The following is a 19,903-nucleotide window of genomic DNA, read 5'->3' as shown; positions in this document are numbered from 1 at the left end:
ATTCAGAGCCAATGTACTTAGCTCTCGTTGTCCTGCGAGTGCAGCATAACAACAGTGCAGCAGCATGGGGAGGTTATGTTTGAAGTTTGATCCTGGGAACCCTGGCTCCACAATGCCACGGCCGCACAAAGCCGCCCCATAACTCCCTGCGTTCCCACTGTCTCTGTTCTCTGGAGGGTAGAGAGGAGAACGGATCGCATCACCTGCCCCAAATACAGCCCTGTCCCCTGGGAAACCCCCACCCTGTCTCACCGGTCTGAGATACATGGCCATAATGCAGCAGAGAGGCAGACAGGTTTTAAAGGTCTTCTTGGTGGGGACGGACAGTGAACGAAAGTGATGTAATGTTCCCTGGGAGTTGGAGCAAATCTCTAACCCTAAGTTTGAACTTCTGGTGCAGACTTTGGTCCACACTGTTTGAGCTACAGACCTGAGTGATAAGATATCAGATGCACTTTCTTTTTCACCTTCCAAACTATAGAACAATTGAAGAATATATGTATATGTAAGATTTAAATATCCCAAGTGCCAGCATTTTATAGCATTATATATGTATATAAAAAAATAAATATAAACAGTGCCGTTCAAAACTTTGGGATCAGTAAGATTTTTTATGTTTTTTAATTTCTCTGAATTTTCATCAACCAATTCCAGTCTTCAGTGTCACATGATCCTTCAGAAATCATTCTAATAATCTGATTTATTTTCAGTGTTGAAACTGTTGTGCTGCTTAAATTATAGTTTATTTTTTGGAGGGGGGGGGGATACTTTTTCTTTGATTCTTTGATGAATAAAATGTTTAAAAGAACAGCATTAATTCTACATAGAAATATTTTCTATCACCTTTTTATCCATTTAACATCCTGAATAAAAGTATTAATTTCTTTAAAAAATTTGAAAAAATTGACTGACCCCAAACTTTTGAATAGTAGTGTATATTGTAACACAAAATTTATATTTTGAATAAACACTGTTCTTTTTAACTTTTTGTTTATCAAAGAATCCTGAAAAAAGTATCACAGGTCCCAAAAAATATCTGTGTTTCATTCATTAATTATAAATCAGCATATTAGAATGATTTCTGACAGATCATATGACACTGAAGACTGGAGTAATGATGCTGAAAATTCAGCTTTGCTTCACAGGAATAAATAATATTTTAAAGTATATTAAAATAGACAACTGTTATTGCAATAATATTTCACAAATTATGTTTTTTTTCTGTAGGCTTGGTTAAATAAATGCAGCCTTGATAAGCATAAGAAACATTTGTTGTTGTTGTTGTTGTTTTATTATGGTGGTTCATGAGACTGTTATCTGACTTAACTGATTCCTGGTTTTTAATACACATGATGCATCAAAATTATCTGGCGTTCGCCTGCAGTCATGTGTCCACACTCACTCTTCAATGATGTCACACTTCCCATATATCCGCTGCCCTAAAACAGTCAAGCCCGCCTCTTACCTTAGTTTAACCTCACTGTATTGATTCACCTGCATAGATTACATCTATTAAAAACAAATGTGTCATCTCCTGACTCATGCTGTTAAAACGAGTAAGAAAATTCTGCTATGAAACTCCTAATAACTGGTTCTTCTCTTCTGCATTCAGTAAGAAAGCTGAACAGAAAGCAGACACAAGCAGATGTTTCCCAGTCTCGCCGTTCGTCCCCAGCTAGTGTTTCCATGGAAACTCCAAATCTAAGTTACTCAGCTCCTAATTCAGACGTCCCTCTTTTGTCATTTCCCAAAATGCCCCTGACCCGCTGTGTGCTTGTATGTGTCCCTCAAAGACTTTACAATGGCAAACTCTATCAAAATGACTTCCTAACCCCGCGTTCACCCCTCCACCTATAGTTGCCTTTACTTCAGGCTCAGAAATGAACTTTACCACCATGGAACTGAGGGTTTTGTTGTTTTTGTTTTTGACATACAATACAATTCTTATTCTTATTATTATTATTTTGACATACAATACAATTCTTATTCTTATTCTTATTATTTTGACATACAATGCCCATTTACTGTGTGTCAGATACTTTATTTGAACAGATTAATTGAAATAATCTGAACAATTATGGTTATCTAGTTAATATCTTATGGTTACTTTATCATACAAAAATATCTGTAAACAATGCACAAGATGTTATAACAGTAAACACTACTAGAATAAACTGCAAGTAACTGCTTGGCTTTTGTATTAGATTATGCAGCTTTATAAATTTTCACGTTTGTAGTTATTTACTTCACATTCAATCAATGTCTTTGGAATCTTTTATTTAACATAAAATAAAATGTAAATAATAGTAATAATAAATATGTTATATTATTATGCCTTACGGAGCCTAGTTCTAGTCTAAGTCTAGTCATTTCGTGTCGCCTTGTTTCCTGTTTACTGATCTCCTGCCTGTGTATCTTGGATTAACCCTTTGCCTGCTGTTTCGGACTCTTTTTGCACCTCGCTTGGACCTGTATTATCTTGTTGCCTTGCCCTGTTGGATATTGTTCGCTGATCGAAGACCCACGCTTGTCCTAGGATTACTCTTTGTCTTGCCTGTGTTGTACCTGTTTGCCATTATTGAATCCATGCCTGTTTCATGACCACGTCTCTGAATAAAGCTTTGCACATGGATCCGTACGTCTCGTCGGCTCCATAACACATGTATTACAATTATGGATTAATGAATGAATGAGAACTTTTTAATAAAGAAATTCTGTTTAACTTTTCTATTTAAAATATATTTAGTGTTTGTTCATATAGAGAACCACATGCCTTGAATATAATGAAATGTCAAAGGGTAAGAATTATAGATGCCAAAAGAGAAGTATTCATTACAGAGTAATTTTCTACCCCCACATTTTTAAACTGAAGTGTGTAATTTCTTCATCACGAAAAAAAATTCAAAAGATCCACACTTTTTTTTAGCAAAATTAACCAACAACCCACTTGTTAACCCAATTGTCTTTGCATATTAATCCGGGATAGGAGGAAGTATTTTAAAATGAGAAAATTACACTTAGAAGGCTTACATTTGACAACTTTATTTCCATTATAGTAAGCATTGCAGAGTCATCTGATACCACCATCACAATCATCAGGTGAAATAACTATAATGTCACTCAGGGTTGCCCAATCTCTTGTAATGAGCCCCTTTAGGGCTTTTAGCAGACAGTGTTCAGAGTTATTCTGCTCACCTGAGCTAGTTTTTCTCCAGGTGAGGCAGACGCTGCTGAAAAGGTGTTGAAACGGAGTATAGGCACACAGGAGAATACACACACACACACACACACACACCGAGTGAGAGAGTCTGGTCAGCTATCCTTGTAGGAACTCTCCATAGGCATAATGGTTTTTATACTGTACAACCCACATTTTCTATCACCCTACACCTAAACCCTACAAATAAACTCATTCTGTATGATTTATAAGCTTCTGTCCCCATCATGACACAAGTCCCCATGAGTCTTTGTATTCAGGTTTAAGTCCCCACCAGGATATATAAACCTGTACACACTCTAACTATTCCAGCACTCATTGTTGTGCAAATTTCTTGAAACACCATGTTTCCTTTCAAATCAATTAAAATACAGTTTGTAATTATTTAAAATTCTCACATTAACCTCTCCGTTCTGCTCTGAGTGTCTGTTCTTAGCATAGACAGTTCCTCTGTGAGTTTCCCATTCACCGGACATATGATGAAACTCTGACTTCCTGAAAAGACGAGAGAGCCGGTGCAAACGGAGCTGCGGATCTTATCTGATCAGCAGCCAGATTTCACTCCAGTCACTCTTTCTTGGTGCCAAAAACCAAACCACACAATGTCATATATCATCCCACTCAGCTCGTTTGCAAGTTTTAAATGACAAATGGACTGATGACACAAAACCAAGAAAGTTTTCAGAAAGACAATAACACTTCAAAGAAAACATGGATTGTATTAAAAACTAAATCATATTAGATTTAATTAAGTTAATTTCAAATTAGCTTTATTGGCATGACAGAATAGCACAATCTTGCCAAAGCATTAAAAAAACAAATATGTATTACATGAAAAAATAAACAAAGGAATAAAACTGGTCCTTTATACACTTTAAAAAATGTTTTTTCATAACAGCAACAAACATGTATTAGTTGAATAAATAAATAAATTATAAAAAAAACTAAACTAAAGTTTTTTAACTTAAAAAAGTAAAATATATTTAATGTTATGTAATAAATGAACATGAATAAATAATCAAATAAAACTTTTCTTTTATAAATATTTTATGTATATTTAATATTTGCACAGATAAGCAACTGCTTTTTCATTACAGCATAGCATGTACTAAAATTAATTAAAATAATGAACTTTAAATTCATTTAAAATATTTATATATATTTAATGTTTGATCATACAGGTCTCTGTTTTTCATTGCAACAATAAACATGTATTAAACAAAGAAACTAATTTTATTTTTATTTTTTTATATACTTTTATATATTTTCATGTACAATATATAATTTGCTCACACAGCACATTCACTGCTAAACTTCTACAATTATTCATAAACTATATATACAAAACATTTATTTTTTCATCAATTTATCTTTTTATTAAACAAGCTCCACAACTTTGATACCCCCGCCACCAAAATCACCTCACTCCTACATTTGTTTTTCTGTTGAATACCTCGCTTCACCCAAACATGTCAGATTATGCAAGTGAAATGGGTTGTGAATATCATTTTAATTGACTTGGAGTAGAGCTGACAAGTTGCTACAAGACTTGATGAACATGTTCTAGATGACTTGAAAATGATCCAAAGAGCATCTCACATTAGATGTTCACATTAGGTGATCAAATTTGTTAGAAGTTGTGGGGAAAAATCTTTTCATACAGAGTGGTGTCAGACCATGTGGCTCTAACTGCATGTGAAAACAAACACATGCTTTCCCTCCATCTCTTCATCTAAAGTGGGAGGAGCTCTTTCCAAAGCCCCTCCCACAGTTGAGCTGGCAGTTCCTCCTCAGTGTGAAAGAGCTTCTCTTTTGCAGCATGCTCCGCCCCTTCTCAGCTTCCCTCCCCTCTGTTATTGGCTCTTCTCAGTCCCTCTCACTCACACTCTTCACGCTTACAGTCCCTTCCTTGCAAACTCCTGCGATTTTCTTTCTAAGTACACACTTCTCTCCAGGCTCTCAGCGCAGAGGGTCTTCATCAGAGGAAGGGTTGGACCGAATCACTTATTTTGATGTGAGTAACTGTCAGTTATTGTTCTAAATGTGGGAGTTTTCTCAGACCATGTGAGTCCAAGTGTGTGAGAGGGAGAGTAGCAATGTTTGGTCTGGCTGTGTTCCTAGCACACGTTTAAAGATAGTAGGAGTACTTTGTAACTTTTTGAGCGCAGATGCATCTGGCTGGGTTTCAGAGACCTGTGCTGATGTGCTAAAGTTGTTTGCATTGTGACTGTTTGTGTGCAAAGTGTACAAGAAGTTAATGTCCTGACTGAGAGGGACTTTTAGTCAAATTAAAATTAGTTGGTGAAGTTTGGATATATTGGTTCCTTATTGGCATCAATGGATCCATGGAACCACAAAAGGTTCTTTAGACTCTTAAAAATAAAGGTTCTTTATTGGCATCGATGGTTCCATGAAGATCCTTTAATATTCATAGAACAAAAAAAGTTCTTTAGATTATCAAATGTTTTTCACACTGGGAAAAAAATGGTTCTCCAACTCAAAGGTTCTTTGGGGAACCGAATCAAAAATGGTTCTTCTATGGAACTGTTGTGAAAAACCCTTTTGGAACCTTTTATTTTTTTAAGAGTGAAAGAATTTATTTAATTTAGGTTACATTTAAAAAAAAAAAAATGGTGTCAATACAATTTTCACTCAGAAATTGCTTGTAAATCTCACAAATAATTGCAAGAAACGGAAAGTTACACACTGAATTAACATGAAATTTTGTTGTAGAAAAACTGAAAAAGTATTTTCTTGTAAAATGGACTCTTTTTTTTTTAAACAGTGAAAAATTATCTTTTTTTTTTACAGTTTAGATTTGTTTTAAGTGTTTTAGTTTTAGGCAAGCATCACTATCGTTGTTGCTCATACTTAAGGTTAGTGATTTGAACAAACCACTAACACTGATTGTATTAATACGGCATGCACTGTTGAGGCCTTAAATCTTGTGGTCTGTTAAGGAGAAGTGTGCTATTACATATCTTGAAGGTGTGATTCATAATTTCCACTTTGCAGATGATAAAACAAGCTAAAACATGACACAGACCAATCCAATCGTTTAATTTGCAGACACCTACCGTAAAAACATTTTTCACACAGAAATTGCTAGTAAATTTCACAAAATAAATACAGAGAAACTGCAAGTAACACACAGAATTAAAAATAAATATTGAATTAGAAAGTGTGAAATAGTATTTTTTAAAGGGGTCCTATTATGCTTTTTCACTTTTTGAATTTTAGTCAGTGTGTAGTGTGTATGTTTGGGCATAAAAAGATCTACAAAGTTACAAATCTCAAAGTCCACTCCAAAGGGAGATATTTCGTTTTTTAAAAATCCCTTTTCAAGAACTACAGCGAATGGCTTGTTTGGACTACAAAGTTGTTTTCCTGTATTTGTGACATCACAAAGAGGCCCATTAGAATATCATTAAAATAAATCCCGCCTATGGACTTGGAATGGTTGGCGGGTGGGGAGAACGCTTGGTTGAGCGCTGCACGTTTCAATGTCGAAACCCGGGGCTGGTGGTTTTATATCACTGTATTTCTGAAGGAAACCGACTGTCTTCAGAAAATTTTGAATGTAATTTTAATTTCATCTTGCATATAATGTCTGATAAAGCAGCGTTTGTGAGCGGAAACCGGGGAAACCTTGAGCTCTACCGCTCCAACAGCAATAACGTTACCACTTTAATATGTCTTGCAATATCCGTGCATGCAAAGGTTCTGCGTGATCCTCAATATTGATTTAGCAATATAGACGAACTTGCTGTTTTAGCAAGGGGCAGGGCAGTACAGAAACACCGTTCGCCAATCGCAACGCACTGGGACAGCTAACCAATCACAACACATTTCGTTTTGCCTTCGTCAAACCCGGAACTAATCGAGTCGTTTGTGTCAGGCTGGGGAGAAATGTATTGTAATAATGTAAATTATGTGAAAAATAATGTGATTTCAAACCACCAAGCATGAGAGCATGTTCTAGTACACCCCCAAAACAAAATCAAGACTTTGTAAAAGAGCACAATAGGACCCCTTTAAACATACTCCAATAATCCTTATTTTATTTACAAATTTACAAGTATAACAAAATAATTTTTTTACAGTGCAGTGATGCAAACACAATTTCAGCTCCTCACAACATACTGTGGTGGCAATTTTTGAAAATGTTTTGTAAAACCTTCTAAAATTTCACGTTTCATTCAACGTTATTGCTGGATCTTTGACATTTTTTGTGAAATTTACTAGTAATTACTGAATGACAATTATTTCAATGTAAATCCTACACCACTTTTTTTTCTGGTGCACTCACAATTTCGTAAGAAAATTAAAAAATTGAGTTATTATTATGATTTAGCTGGAAATTGCATTAGAGAGGTTACCTGTATGTTGTTCTCTGCAGTTATTGTCCGAAGCGGAGTGTTTCCCGTTAATCGTTCAACGGAGTCTGGTGTGTCCGGTGTGGCGCCCCCATCAGGCATGACTCAGAGTAACGGAGAGACGCGTCTGCAGCGCAGCAGAGTGCAGCAGCTGCGGGACGGCTTCACAGAGCGCTCACAGCGGGCGCGCAACACCGTGCAGAACATCACCACTGATGACGTCAGAGGCTTCTTCAGGCGGAATGCCTTCGTCATCTTCACAGTCGCTGCCGTCATCATTGGTGAGATGATGTTTGATGTTGAGATGACTGTCTGTGCATACTACTCTGAAAGGGAAAAACAGGTTTACATAATATTGGAACTGAATCAAAATGCAAATAAATATAAAAGTAAAAATTGCATACAATTAAATAAAAGTAGAAATTTAATCAAATAAATAATAAAAAATGGAATTAAATATAAAGGTTCAAATGTAATATTAATAAGCTAAATTTAATATAAAGCAAAAAATGCATATTACTAAATATTTATTTTGAATTCACAATTTTATAAGTTTAATTTTACATAAAATAACCTTAATATATTTAGTGTGTGTGTTAAATTTTTAAATTGTGAATTTCAAAATGGCCAAATAATGGTGGATTAATCTGCTTAATTTACATTACATACATCAATGTTTCAGGGAATAATGTCATACGGCATTATTTAGCAAGTATTTTGTTATGCCATCATCATATTCAACAACATCTTATATATTAGATTTTATTTTTTGTATAGGATATCATAAAACACTGAACCTTAGCCTTTAAAAAAATTGTAAAGCAATACTGAACATTTCAGTAGAATTAAATGCATAATAATATCCTGTTTCTCTTGGGATCCCATTATGATTAGTTCCAAATTGTGATAAAAATTCCATTAGCTTTTCTTTAGGTTTGTTTTGACAGACAGTATTGTGCTCTGACTTTAGCACTGGCACAGTACAACACACTTAAACTATTTCACAATCATTTTTTTTCTTCTATTTAGGTATATAATAACACTCCAGCTTAAAAAAAAAAAGAAAAGCTAAATGCAAAAGTTTTTTTACAGATCAATTAAAGGTGCATGTGTGTTTTTCTCACAGGTATAATTCTGGGATTCGGACTGCGGCCGTATAAAATGTCCTATCGACAGGTGAAATACTTCTCTTTTCCTGGAGAGCTGCTGATGAGAATGCTGCAGATGCTGGTGCTCCCTCTGCTGGTGTCCAGTTTAATCACAGGTACGGGGCCGCTGCGGTGCCACCAGGCACTGAGCATGAGTCTGAGACAAACACATGATGCAGGGGACGGGGACGGGCCCAGTCTGATTTGGTCAGGCTCAAATGGGACAGCAGATAGTGACGTCGGATGGCGTCGCGTGGTGACGTAATGACACATGCCATTAATCGATCTATGTGCTATAACATGTAAAACGGGAACATTAATCATAATACTGTCTTATTCGGAATAAGTTAAATAATTAGATTATTGATGTCAATGTTATGTCACTCGTGCAGCTGAAGCAATTCTGTTTTTTCAGCTGTAAATGTATTTGCAAAACCATATACGCCTAAGAATATAATAGTTTTAAGAAGAATTCAGTTAGTTTTGAGATCTTCAACAAGGCTAGTTCAGCTTCTAGGCCTGTTTTGTTTAGGAAGGTTACAGCAGGTTCAACATAGAGCAGGTGAGCACGTGTGTGAGGTCAGCGCTTTGATGGTCACTTTACAAACAGACAAGAGGTCAAAGGTCAAAGTGACCATACGGAGAAATGAACAAAAGCTCCTTTCAGTCATCTCTCTCTCACACACACACATTCTCTGTGTATAAATAGCATTAGATGCTTTCTAAATAAAGCCGCAAACAGTTTCCAGGCAGATTAGATGGCTGCCGTGTGGCACAAACACAGCTTATATAGAATAAAAAAGACAATGCTTTTCATTTTTGTCCATCTTTGATAGTTAAACAGCTGCTTTTATGCTATAGAGCCCACATGAAACACCATTCATCATGAGTCATTTTACTAACATGAGTGAAAAACTATGGCAGGGCTTGATTTTATCTAGCAAAAATTGATTGGATTGTGAAATGTGGCTGTTACATACCAGAATGGAGTTAGATGGCTGGAGCAAAGGGGTTAAAAAGTAAAAGATATTCATGATTTCCTCTGAAAAGGGAAGAGGTGGAGCAAATTATTACATTTTGATGAAAGTATTTGTTTTTCTTTGGAATAATGTTGACTTATTTGGAATGTCATTTGCAATAGGACCAGAAATGTGTATTAAGTAAATCGAGACTGTTTTGATTTCATATCGACTTATTGCAGCTGTCTTTAAAGATTTTCTCAGATGTACGCTGTTTGTTTCTGTCTTGCTCTCACTTGCACAGTCACAAGGCTGAACATCAATGACACAGTAGAGGTCCATTCAGATCAAACACTCAAAACATAAACACACACACACACACACACACACACACACACTCATATGGTGCATCACAGCATGCCATCGGGTCAACCAAATCTGTAAAAGCTAAAACGAGGGCCAACTTTAGAGGCGGCCAGTGACACCGATTTGAAAATCTGTGGGAAGTGTTGTTCACTGGCTGCGTGGCCATATAGTTACAAAGCAAAAATGAGTTGGATTTGTCACTGTGATTAAAAATGTAGTGTATTATTACTATAAACGAAGTTTGATGTGTAAATGAATGCCATGCAGAGAGAGTTGTTACTGCTATATATTGAATGCATTATAACCTGAGGGAAATGAAGTAGAGAAACTAAAAAATCTTCACCTGCTGCAGTTTAATATTTTAATTTTTGATTAAACAGCTACTTCAGACTTAGTTTTTTGGCAAATTCTGGCCGTTTGCTGATTGAGCTTGAGATTGAGCTCTCATTAGATGAGTTTCTTTGTGAGGGTCACACACAATTCGTCTTTGAAGACTGTGTGTGTGTGTGTGTATATGTGAGGTAATTACTCTGCGGTATAGGAGAATAAGATTTTATAAGACTCTGGTGGGGAAGTCATTGTTACCATGGAGACAAGAACTAATGAGAGCAGCAGGACGAGAACATGCCCTGTGCAGAAGGTTCCCAGGCCACTGTGGGGTGTAAAGCTGAGGGGTTTTATAGGGTTGGGGGCCGTGAGATCACTACTTAGGATCAGACACACACACACATGCACCATACACAATAATGGAAGACATACTTAGTTCAATACAATAGCTGTTTCTGTCCTATAGAGAGAAATGCTGAATGGCAGTCGTGGTCAGTGACCTTCAGGAAATATACTGTCTGACTCTTATACAAGCTATTGTTGTTGATCATCAATGTAGAGACTTTCTTTCTTTCTTTCTGAATTTCACACTGAATTTGACTGATTTTATTTTTTGTCTGAAAACGTCTTTTGTAGACAAATATAAATTGTATGTCCTTTAAAAACTTTTAATTCAACAACTATAGACTTAAGTGTGAAGACAAATCAGCCCAAAAACTTGCAAAATCTAGACAAAGAAGCTCAAATAAGAGAGTTTCACATTTTGGAGTCAAACGATAATTCCTGCCATTTGTGTTATTTCATAGATTTGATAACGTAATATCCAAATAAGTCTAAAATAGTCATAATGTATTTTACCATTCGAAGGTTTGGGGGTCAGTAAGATTTTATTTCATTTAAATTAATACTTTTATTCAACAAGGATGCATGAAATTGATCAAATGTGTAAGTTGTTTTAGATTTCAATTTGTAAAAAAATGCTGTTTTTTTACCTTTAAATTAATAAAAATATACTGAACATCAGCGTTTTTTTCCATAAAAATATTAAGCATCACAACTGTTTTAAATATTGATAATTATAATGTATCATGAGTAGCAAATCATAATTATTTCTGAAAGATCATGTGACACTGAAGACTTTGGTAATGATGCTGAAAGTTCAGCTTTGATCACAGGAATAAATGACATTTTAAACTATATTACAATAAAAAAAATATTTTCAATTGTAATATCTCACAATTTTACAGTTTTTTTTACTGTAGTTTTGATCAAATAAATGAAGCCCTTGAGCATAAAAAAACAAAAAAAAACAAAAACTAACACTTTATTTTAAAGACCAATTCTCACTATTAACTAGTAGTTTATCACTCATGGCATATTGGCTGTTTATTAGTATGTAAAAAGCACATATTAATGCATGACCATATTTTAGATCCCTTAACCTCATACCTAAACTTAACTACCTCACTAACTATTAATAAGCAGCAAATTAGGAGTTTACTGAAGCAGAAGTCATAGTTAATAGTTAGTTAATGGTGATAGTTGGACCTTAAACTAAAGTGTGACGAAAAAATCTTACCTTATCTTTGAATGCTTGTGTACAATGAGTTGGTATTTCCAACCTTTTCACTGACATTGTATGTATATGCGGTTGTATATCCAGTATATGCTGTTGCGTGCATCACTATATGCTAGGGGTGTAACGGTACACAAATATGACCGTTTGGTACATACCTCAGTTTTAACGTCAGGATTCGGTATGGTTTTGGTACAGCAGGGGGAAAACTTTTTTAATAAACAGTGGTTTACTGAACAAGTTGCTCTTTCTTTAAATACATTCAGTTGTATCTACCTCTTGTATATACCAAAGCTATAGGGAGCCCTTTTACATCAGAATCAGAATGAGCTTTATTGGCCAGGCATGTAGATGTACACAAAGTGCAAATAACATATGTTCTTAGCTATAGATTCTATTTACACTGTTAAAATAGAAAGATTTTCTGGTATTTATACTACTTATTGCAAATAGTTGCAATTATCTGCACCTCAGTATTGTAATACATTATAAAACAGTACCCAATAATAACGTATTGAGTGTAAATTATAATTTTAATTCAAATTATTAAATGTATATTCTCATTGGGACAATAATCTACACCTACCCTAACCCTACCCCATACTTTATTTTCAAATTTTTGATTATTTCCTTCATTTTTATTGAAAATAAATCTGATGCGATATGAGATTTGAAAAGGGAGAAAAAAAAGTTTGGAAAAAGCACGCGCCTAACCATCTATGCCACTGAAACTGATGTCACATGACCATCTTTTTTTTATTGTTGACTGCCCAATCAGGCTTTGGTGAGCGGAGTGAGTGTAAATAGCGTCTGCCAACAAGGCGGGCTATTTGCACTTAGTGTAAATAGACACTCCGTTTATTTCCACGCTGTTTTGTTGACGTCTTTCCACGGTTGAAACACTGATTGAGTAATTACATGAGGCATGAGATGTTCAGTCATGTTTATTCCCATTAAAGTACAGAGGAAGGAATGATCGCGTTCACTCGCGCTCCGCTCTGCACACGTCGGTCACGGCCTATGGTCACGGCTCGGGAACCGGAGCTGATTGCGGCCGCTCGAGTCAAGTCAATATTATTTGTATAGCGCTTTTAACAATGCAAATTGTGTCAAAGCAGCTTTACATCAATGCAGAGTCAATGCTTGTGTTGTGTTTATAATATCACATTTCGGCTCTCCAAGGCGTTTATACAGCTATCTGTCAAAACATTTATTATTTGAATTTCCTGAAAAAAAAATGCTGTACACATGCGTACCGAACCGAAAGACCCGTCCCGAAACCGTTCGGTACGAATACGTGTACCGTTACATCCCTACTATATGCACATGCATCCACAGAATCATGTGAAACAAACTAATATTGCAGTCACCTGTGTGCAGGTATGGCCGCTCTGGACAGTCGAGCTTCAGGGAAGATGGGTTTGAGAGCCGTAGTTTACTACACCACCACCACTATTATCGCTGTGTTCATCGGGATCGTCATGGTGCTCATCATCCACCCGGGAAGAGGCTCTAAAGACGAATTCACCAAACAGGAGAAGATAGAACAAGTCAGTCCAGCAGATGCCTTCCTCGATCTTATCAGGTATGGTGAAGTACATTTTTAATTTACAATTTTACAAGTTTTTTTTTTCTAACATTATATTCTTTTTTTATTTTTAACAGAAACATGTTTCCTCCTAATTTAGTGCAAGCGTGTACTCAACAGGTGATGTTTTTAACCACTAAAAATCTAGTTTCCTATAAGATGGTAAACACAACCAAGTAACTGTTTCTATTCTCTCTACCTTCATCAGTTTAAAACGCAATATGCCAAGCGAGTGGTCACAGTTAAGGTTTTGGTGAACGAGACATTGTTCAGTTTGAATAACGGGTCGCAGGAACTCAAACGTGAAGAGGTGATACCAGTGCTGGGAACGGTTAATGGAATCAACGCGCTCGGACTCGTGGTCTTCTCCATGTGCTTTGGCTTCATAATTGGGAACATGAAGGAGCAGGGTCAACCACTACGGGATTTCTTTGACTGTCTAAATGAGGCCATCATGAGGCTTGTTGCCATTATCATGTGGTGAGTGATTTAGGGTGGGAAAGTTTTCAGCTCTCATGTACTTGATTTTCACAAACAGTGGTTTTTCTAATTAATGAAATTAGAGGAAAGAGTTAAAAATGGTCCCTCATATAGTAAATAACGGAATAATGAATTGCTCTGCTAAGACGCTAATAGATAAGTCTATATTTTAATTAGTTTGTCAGTTAAAAAAAGTGTCTAAAGTCTAAATAAATTCATTTAATAGGCCTATATATGGCAATGTATAGGTCAGCGTTTGAATTTGGGTCTGTTTACTTGAACAAAAAATTCTTAAAGGATTAGTTCAATTTTATGAAAACCCTCAAGTCGTTCCAAACCTGTATGAGTTTCTTTCTTATGTTAAACCGAGAAAGATATTTTGAAAAATATTTAAGAACCAAACAGTTGCTGGTAGCCATTGACTTCCACTGTATGGAAAGAAATACTATGGAAGTAAATGGGGACCATCTACTGTTTGATTACCAGCATTCTTCAAAAATATCTCCTTTCATGTTCAACATCTTCAAGAAAGATACTCCTACAGGTTTGGAATGACATGAGGGTGAGTAAATGAAGGCAAAAGTTTCATTTTTGGGTGAACTATCCCTTTAATAGCTCAATAGGCCTAATTTAGTATGGACCACAACACTTCAAGTTATAGCTGTAAACTTGTAAGCTTTCGTAGTTATTTGTATTATAAATTTGTTCCAAATTTGATGCTTTCACTCTCTGGTGATTCATGATGATGTAAAAAGCACATCAAAGCACAGTTCCCGTTTCGAATCCGATGTGACTGGAAAAATTACAGTAAGGAATTCAGTTGTGAACTCAATAACGGCTCTGAGTGACATTCTCCTTGCCTTAATTAAGTGTATGTTTTCCGCTATTTTTTCCCGAAGCGGTAATAACTAATTTGTTTTCCCACCTCAGGTACGCTCCCCTCGGCATAATGTTCCTGATTGCGGGAAAGATAGTTGAGATGGATGATATATCAGAAATGGGAGGCCAGTTGGGCATGTACACCATCACAGTCATCATTGGCCTACTGATACATGCAGTCATCGTACTGCCTTTGCTTTACTTCCTTGTGACGCGTAAAAATCCATTTGTGTTCATCGCTGGACTTCTGCAAGCCCTTGTCACTGCACTCGGTACCTCCTCCAGGTGAGCTTTTAAATTAAAATCATTTTCTATACTACAATACATTTTAATACATATTATATTTAATTTAGCAAAGAGCTTGCATCATTTTGACACGGATATCACTGAAAATAATGATAACTTGTTACGGATATCACTTAAAATAATAAGATGTTGATTCAGTAGCTGCTCTGAACAATTCAGTTTAGTAAATGAATCATCAAACAGATTCATATCGGAGACTTTTTGAGCTATTCATTACGTTGAATGGTACCAGCTCATGCTTAAATAGTTTGGAAATCGCAATACATTTGTAGTACTTTGTTTTTGAATTACTGTAGAGAATTGCACAATATAAGAATTGCATAATAAGAGAATTGCATAATTTGTTTGTGATTGGAATTATGCTGGTCGCATATGCGAGAACAACTCTATAAAAAGACGTTTGTGTCATTATGTCCTGTACACTGTTTTTATTTCATCACATTCAACACAGACTGTACACTCTTATTCATAACACAAGTAAAATGTGATTGCCGCTACGAAAGTAAATTACGATTTTACTACAAATAAAACCAAAAAAACCCATGGTTTTTGTAGTTAAACCTTAATAAACCACAAAAAGCCATGATAGTTTACCCAGAGTATTTGTAGTAAAACTGGTTATACAAATGTAAATCAATTCTACTACCCCCCCCCCCCCCCCCCCCCCCCCAAAAAAAAAAAACATGGTTAGGCCTACTACAGTTTACTACAATAAATTTAGGTTGGTTATTTTGCTGTAGCGCTAGAATGAGAGTTTCACAAATTTCACCCAAATAAGAATGTGATTCATACTTTGGTCACCCACTACATGCTGTTTGTATATGTTCTCAATATGGATTATTTTTAAGGTGTTTGTTGGAACTAGACATCCCACTGTGACTCGCCACTGAAAAAGCGCTACTTTCCTTACGTCTACGTGAATAATGACAGAATTTGTCTCTCCGTAGCTCTGCCACACTGCCCATCACCTTTAAGTGTCTAGAGGAAAATAACCATGTGGATAAACGTGTAACCCGTTTTGTGCTGCCTGTTGGAGCCACCATAAACATGGATGGCACCGCTCTGTACGAGGCTTTGGCTGCCATCTTCATCGCACAAGTCAATGACATGGATTTGAACTTTGGAGAGATCCTAACCATCAGGTACCGTTAGGTTAAATAAAGAACTTTTTCCTTGAGAGCTTATTCAGTTAAGGCAAGACACCACCAGTGAAAACTAACAGATTTCACCATATTTCCCCAGCTGATTAATCACAGAACATTAAGACGTTAAATGTTGTTCTACTACACGTTTTTTTGAAATGTTTAAAAATGCAAATTAGGCATTGTCTAATTAAAATACACTAATTTGCATGCATTTCCAGAACAAAAGAACATTGAATAAAGCCAGGATCAAAATTTTAGTTTTATTTTATTTTTGACATTTGACATTGACACATATTTTGGATATCTGTTTTTTTAACACTCCATAAATCAAAAATACTGTCAGAAAAATTCGGGGAAAAACCCCATTATGTTAAGGAATAAAACTGTATATTTAAAAAAAACCTTAAGAACCTGTAAAAGTTTTTAGAATATAGACAAAAATAGATTTCTGATTTGAGAAAACGGCAATTAAAAAACTGTATTGTAATTGAATATACAGATGCAAATAGACAAAATATAATACAATAAACACTGTATTTTTGATGTTTTCTTTCCACTATTAGAATCTCAAAAATGACCAGTGCATAAAAAAACTATGGTTTTGCCTGTAAGGTCTTGCCTTAAATGTAGTTGATTTCTCACACCAGTTTAGTATTAATCTGATGAAAAATGATTTTTGAATGCATGCTTTGTATAATTTTAAAGCATCACAGCAACAGCAGCCAGCATTGGTGCTGCTGGAATCCCCCAGGCTGGTCTGGTTACCATGGTGATAGTGCTGACCTCTGTAGGACTGCCCACTGATGACATCACTCTAATTATCGCAGTTGATTGGCTCCTGTGAGTACTATTTTTTTGTGTATTACAAACGTTTAAAGTTTTTTGGTGTGTGATACATCACACATATGACTTTTCAGGGAAACCAATGTGTACTTGCACATTACACTGAGATATAATAAAGTTTGATATAATATACTGGGTGTCCAACTTTGTATATCCTAGTGTATATAGAGATTTATTTATTTATTTATTTAGTCATTTAGCAGACGCTTTTATCCAAAGCGACTTACAAATGAGGACATAAGAAGCAATCAAAACCAACAAAAGAGCAACAACGTGCAAGTGCTATTACAAGTCTTGGTTAGCCTAACGCAGTACAGATAATTATTATTATTATTGTTATTTTTTAATAAAAAGACATAGATAAAATACAATTAGAATAGATAGTGCTAGAGTTAGAGGGTCAAGTAAAGATGGAACAGATGATCTGATATTTTTACATTTTGTGATAATTTAAACAATCAGGCAGTTGAGATTTGCTATCTAGTACATACTATATTATATTCAACTTTTCATATAATGATGGGTAATCTGCTAGTTTACATTTTGCGCCAATATAACTATAAAACAGTTTAGATTTGCTCTATAGTACATGCGTATGTATCCAGGTAAGGTTGGATATACTTATTGTAGTTGTATAATTAATAATCTAATGAATAATAAATTAATTTATTAATTGAGTTACTAATTCATTAAGCAGTGAATTATGAAACCTGTGAGGTTTTGTTCAGTTTATAACAATTTCTAGTCCTTGTGGAAATTACTTGTCTAAAAGGTAATAGAAAGTTTTATTTAAATATTTTTAATTAATACAAATTAATAAAAATAATTTAAAATTATTAATAAAAGTGAATATTTTATTGTTTATAATGAAATATTAAATTACATTAATAATTATATTATTTTTTTTGTGTTTTAAATTTAAAGGCTTCATCAGCTAGAAATGCCTCTTTGTGACTGTAACCACTATCTAACATAATTTTTAAAAATATTTATCAGCATTCATAATCCAGAATAACTGGAAAAGTCATGGAAATTCATTGATCCAAAGCTGTGGGAGAACCCTGAACAGGAGAATTTCAGCTGATGTTCTGAAGGTGCTTTGAGTGAATATTCTTTCACACAGACCCAGGCAGAACTTCAGCGCTGAGCAGCAAGATATTCTATCTTTAACATTCCATAACCCATAATCCAATTGTATATGGCCATGTAACATCTGCTTCCAATGAGTTTAGGACCCACTGAACAATACACCCATATCCAATAGCATGTTCTTGTGGCCTTTACTCCCACCACATTCAGAGCAAAACAGCAGTCGTTGAATTCAAGTACAGTCAGGGAGCTTGTCCTCAGATTACGTGCTGGTTAAAGCAGCGTACAGAACAGAAGAGGCATTGTGAGGCCTAGAGGAGGACTCAGACTCTCAGGAACGTTCATGCTAGGAAAGATGGGTCAGCAAAAACATCACACAAGATGGAGGAACTGTTTTTCTGAAGCGGAAGCTACATGAGGCCCTCAGAGCACAACAAAGGCTCATGTAACATCCAGATGTGTAAACCAGAGAAATAAATCCCCATTGATGAGGAGATGGCTTTGATAAGAATTTGTGGTGTGCTTGGACCAAGCACAGAATATTTCCACCATGAAAATAAATCTGTTTGTTTTTTGATCTGCTGTTTCAGAGATCGGCTGCGCACCACCACGAATGTTTTGGGTGACTCCATTGGTGCTGGCATTGTGGAGCACCTGTCACGTCACGAGCTATGCGCTATCGACGCCGAGATCGGAAACTCTGTAGTGGAGGAGAACGAGACCAAGAAGTCATACCAGCTCATCTCTCAGGAGAGCGAGTGCGAGAACGCCAAGATCCCTGACAGTGAGACCAAAATGTAACTGCCTGTTTCCTGAGGAAAAACTGGAGTTTTTGTACAAACACTAGTGACTTAGTCAGACGCTAGTCTGATATTCATCTCAAGCCTTTTTATATGCCTGTCAAAGACATCTAAATGTGTTGAAGTTCAAGCAGAGATGGACATGTGTGGTCCTCTTTGAACTGTTTTATTGTAGAGTAAATGGAATAGGTTTGATTACATTAGACATATTAGACCTAATTTTCTAGGTGCAGGTTTGTTTTCGCTAATTCAAGAGAAAAACCCAATGTCATTATGGAAATCATATGTTCACAATGATGCTTCTACTTGGGCTGGGAAAAAAAAGGATTTTAAATAAGCGAAATGATTTCAAAAAGAAGAAATAGTTCAAAAGAAGCATTTTCAAACTGGTTGTTATGAAACACATGGGAAGTTTTGGCAGCTTAAGTTGGAAAGTGAGGCTGTGAATCCAGAAACAACAGTATATTGTGATGTTTCCATGCTACACAACTACAGCATATCAGTGAAAATATGGAATCTGTGAAGTCAGACCGTGCATGAGTTGTTTTTGAAAAACTGTACATTCAACTGATGTAATAATCTTATTTCAAGACTTTTATAGATTACTGTCGGTTTGAATAAAATAAAGAAATCTATAAATAAAAAAAGAGCATTTTGCTCACGTTAGTTCAAGTTCAAGTTCAAGTTGAGCTTTATTGTCATTCTGCTACATGTGTGGACATATAGTGGAACGAAATGTCGTGTCTCACAGGACCAGGGTGCTACATTACTGTCGGTTTGAATAAAATAAAGAAATCTATAAAT

General features: G+C 35.6%; 1 protein-coding gene across 1 annotated transcript; it reads left to right on the top strand.

Annotated features, from left to right (window-relative positions):
• The first annotated feature begins 5,088 nt into the window (after nt 1–5,088).
• On the top strand, nt 5,089–19,903 carry LOC306869248 (excitatory amino acid transporter 1-like). Its single transcript, XM_079415931.1, has 10 exons — nt 5,089–5,231; nt 7,617–7,874; nt 8,720–8,857; nt 13,350–13,554; nt 13,635–13,677; nt 13,766–14,037; nt 14,968–15,201; nt 16,170–16,364; nt 17,073–17,207; nt 18,890–19,903. The coding sequence occupies exons 2-10, from the start codon at nt 7,694–7,696 to the stop codon at nt 19,098–19,100; spliced, it is 1,614 nt and encodes a 537-aa protein (XP_079272057.1). The 5' UTR covers nt 5,089–5,231; nt 7,617–7,693; the 3' UTR covers nt 19,101–19,903.

This window comes from Barbus barbus, assembly GCF_936440315.1.
Source record: "Barbus barbus genome assembly, chromosome: 5".
Taxonomy (NCBI): Eukaryota; Metazoa; Chordata; class Actinopteri; order Cypriniformes; family Cyprinidae; genus Barbus; species Barbus barbus.
The sequence above is the reverse complement of the archived record's forward strand: the minus strand, read 5'-3'. Positions and strand labels throughout refer to the sequence as shown.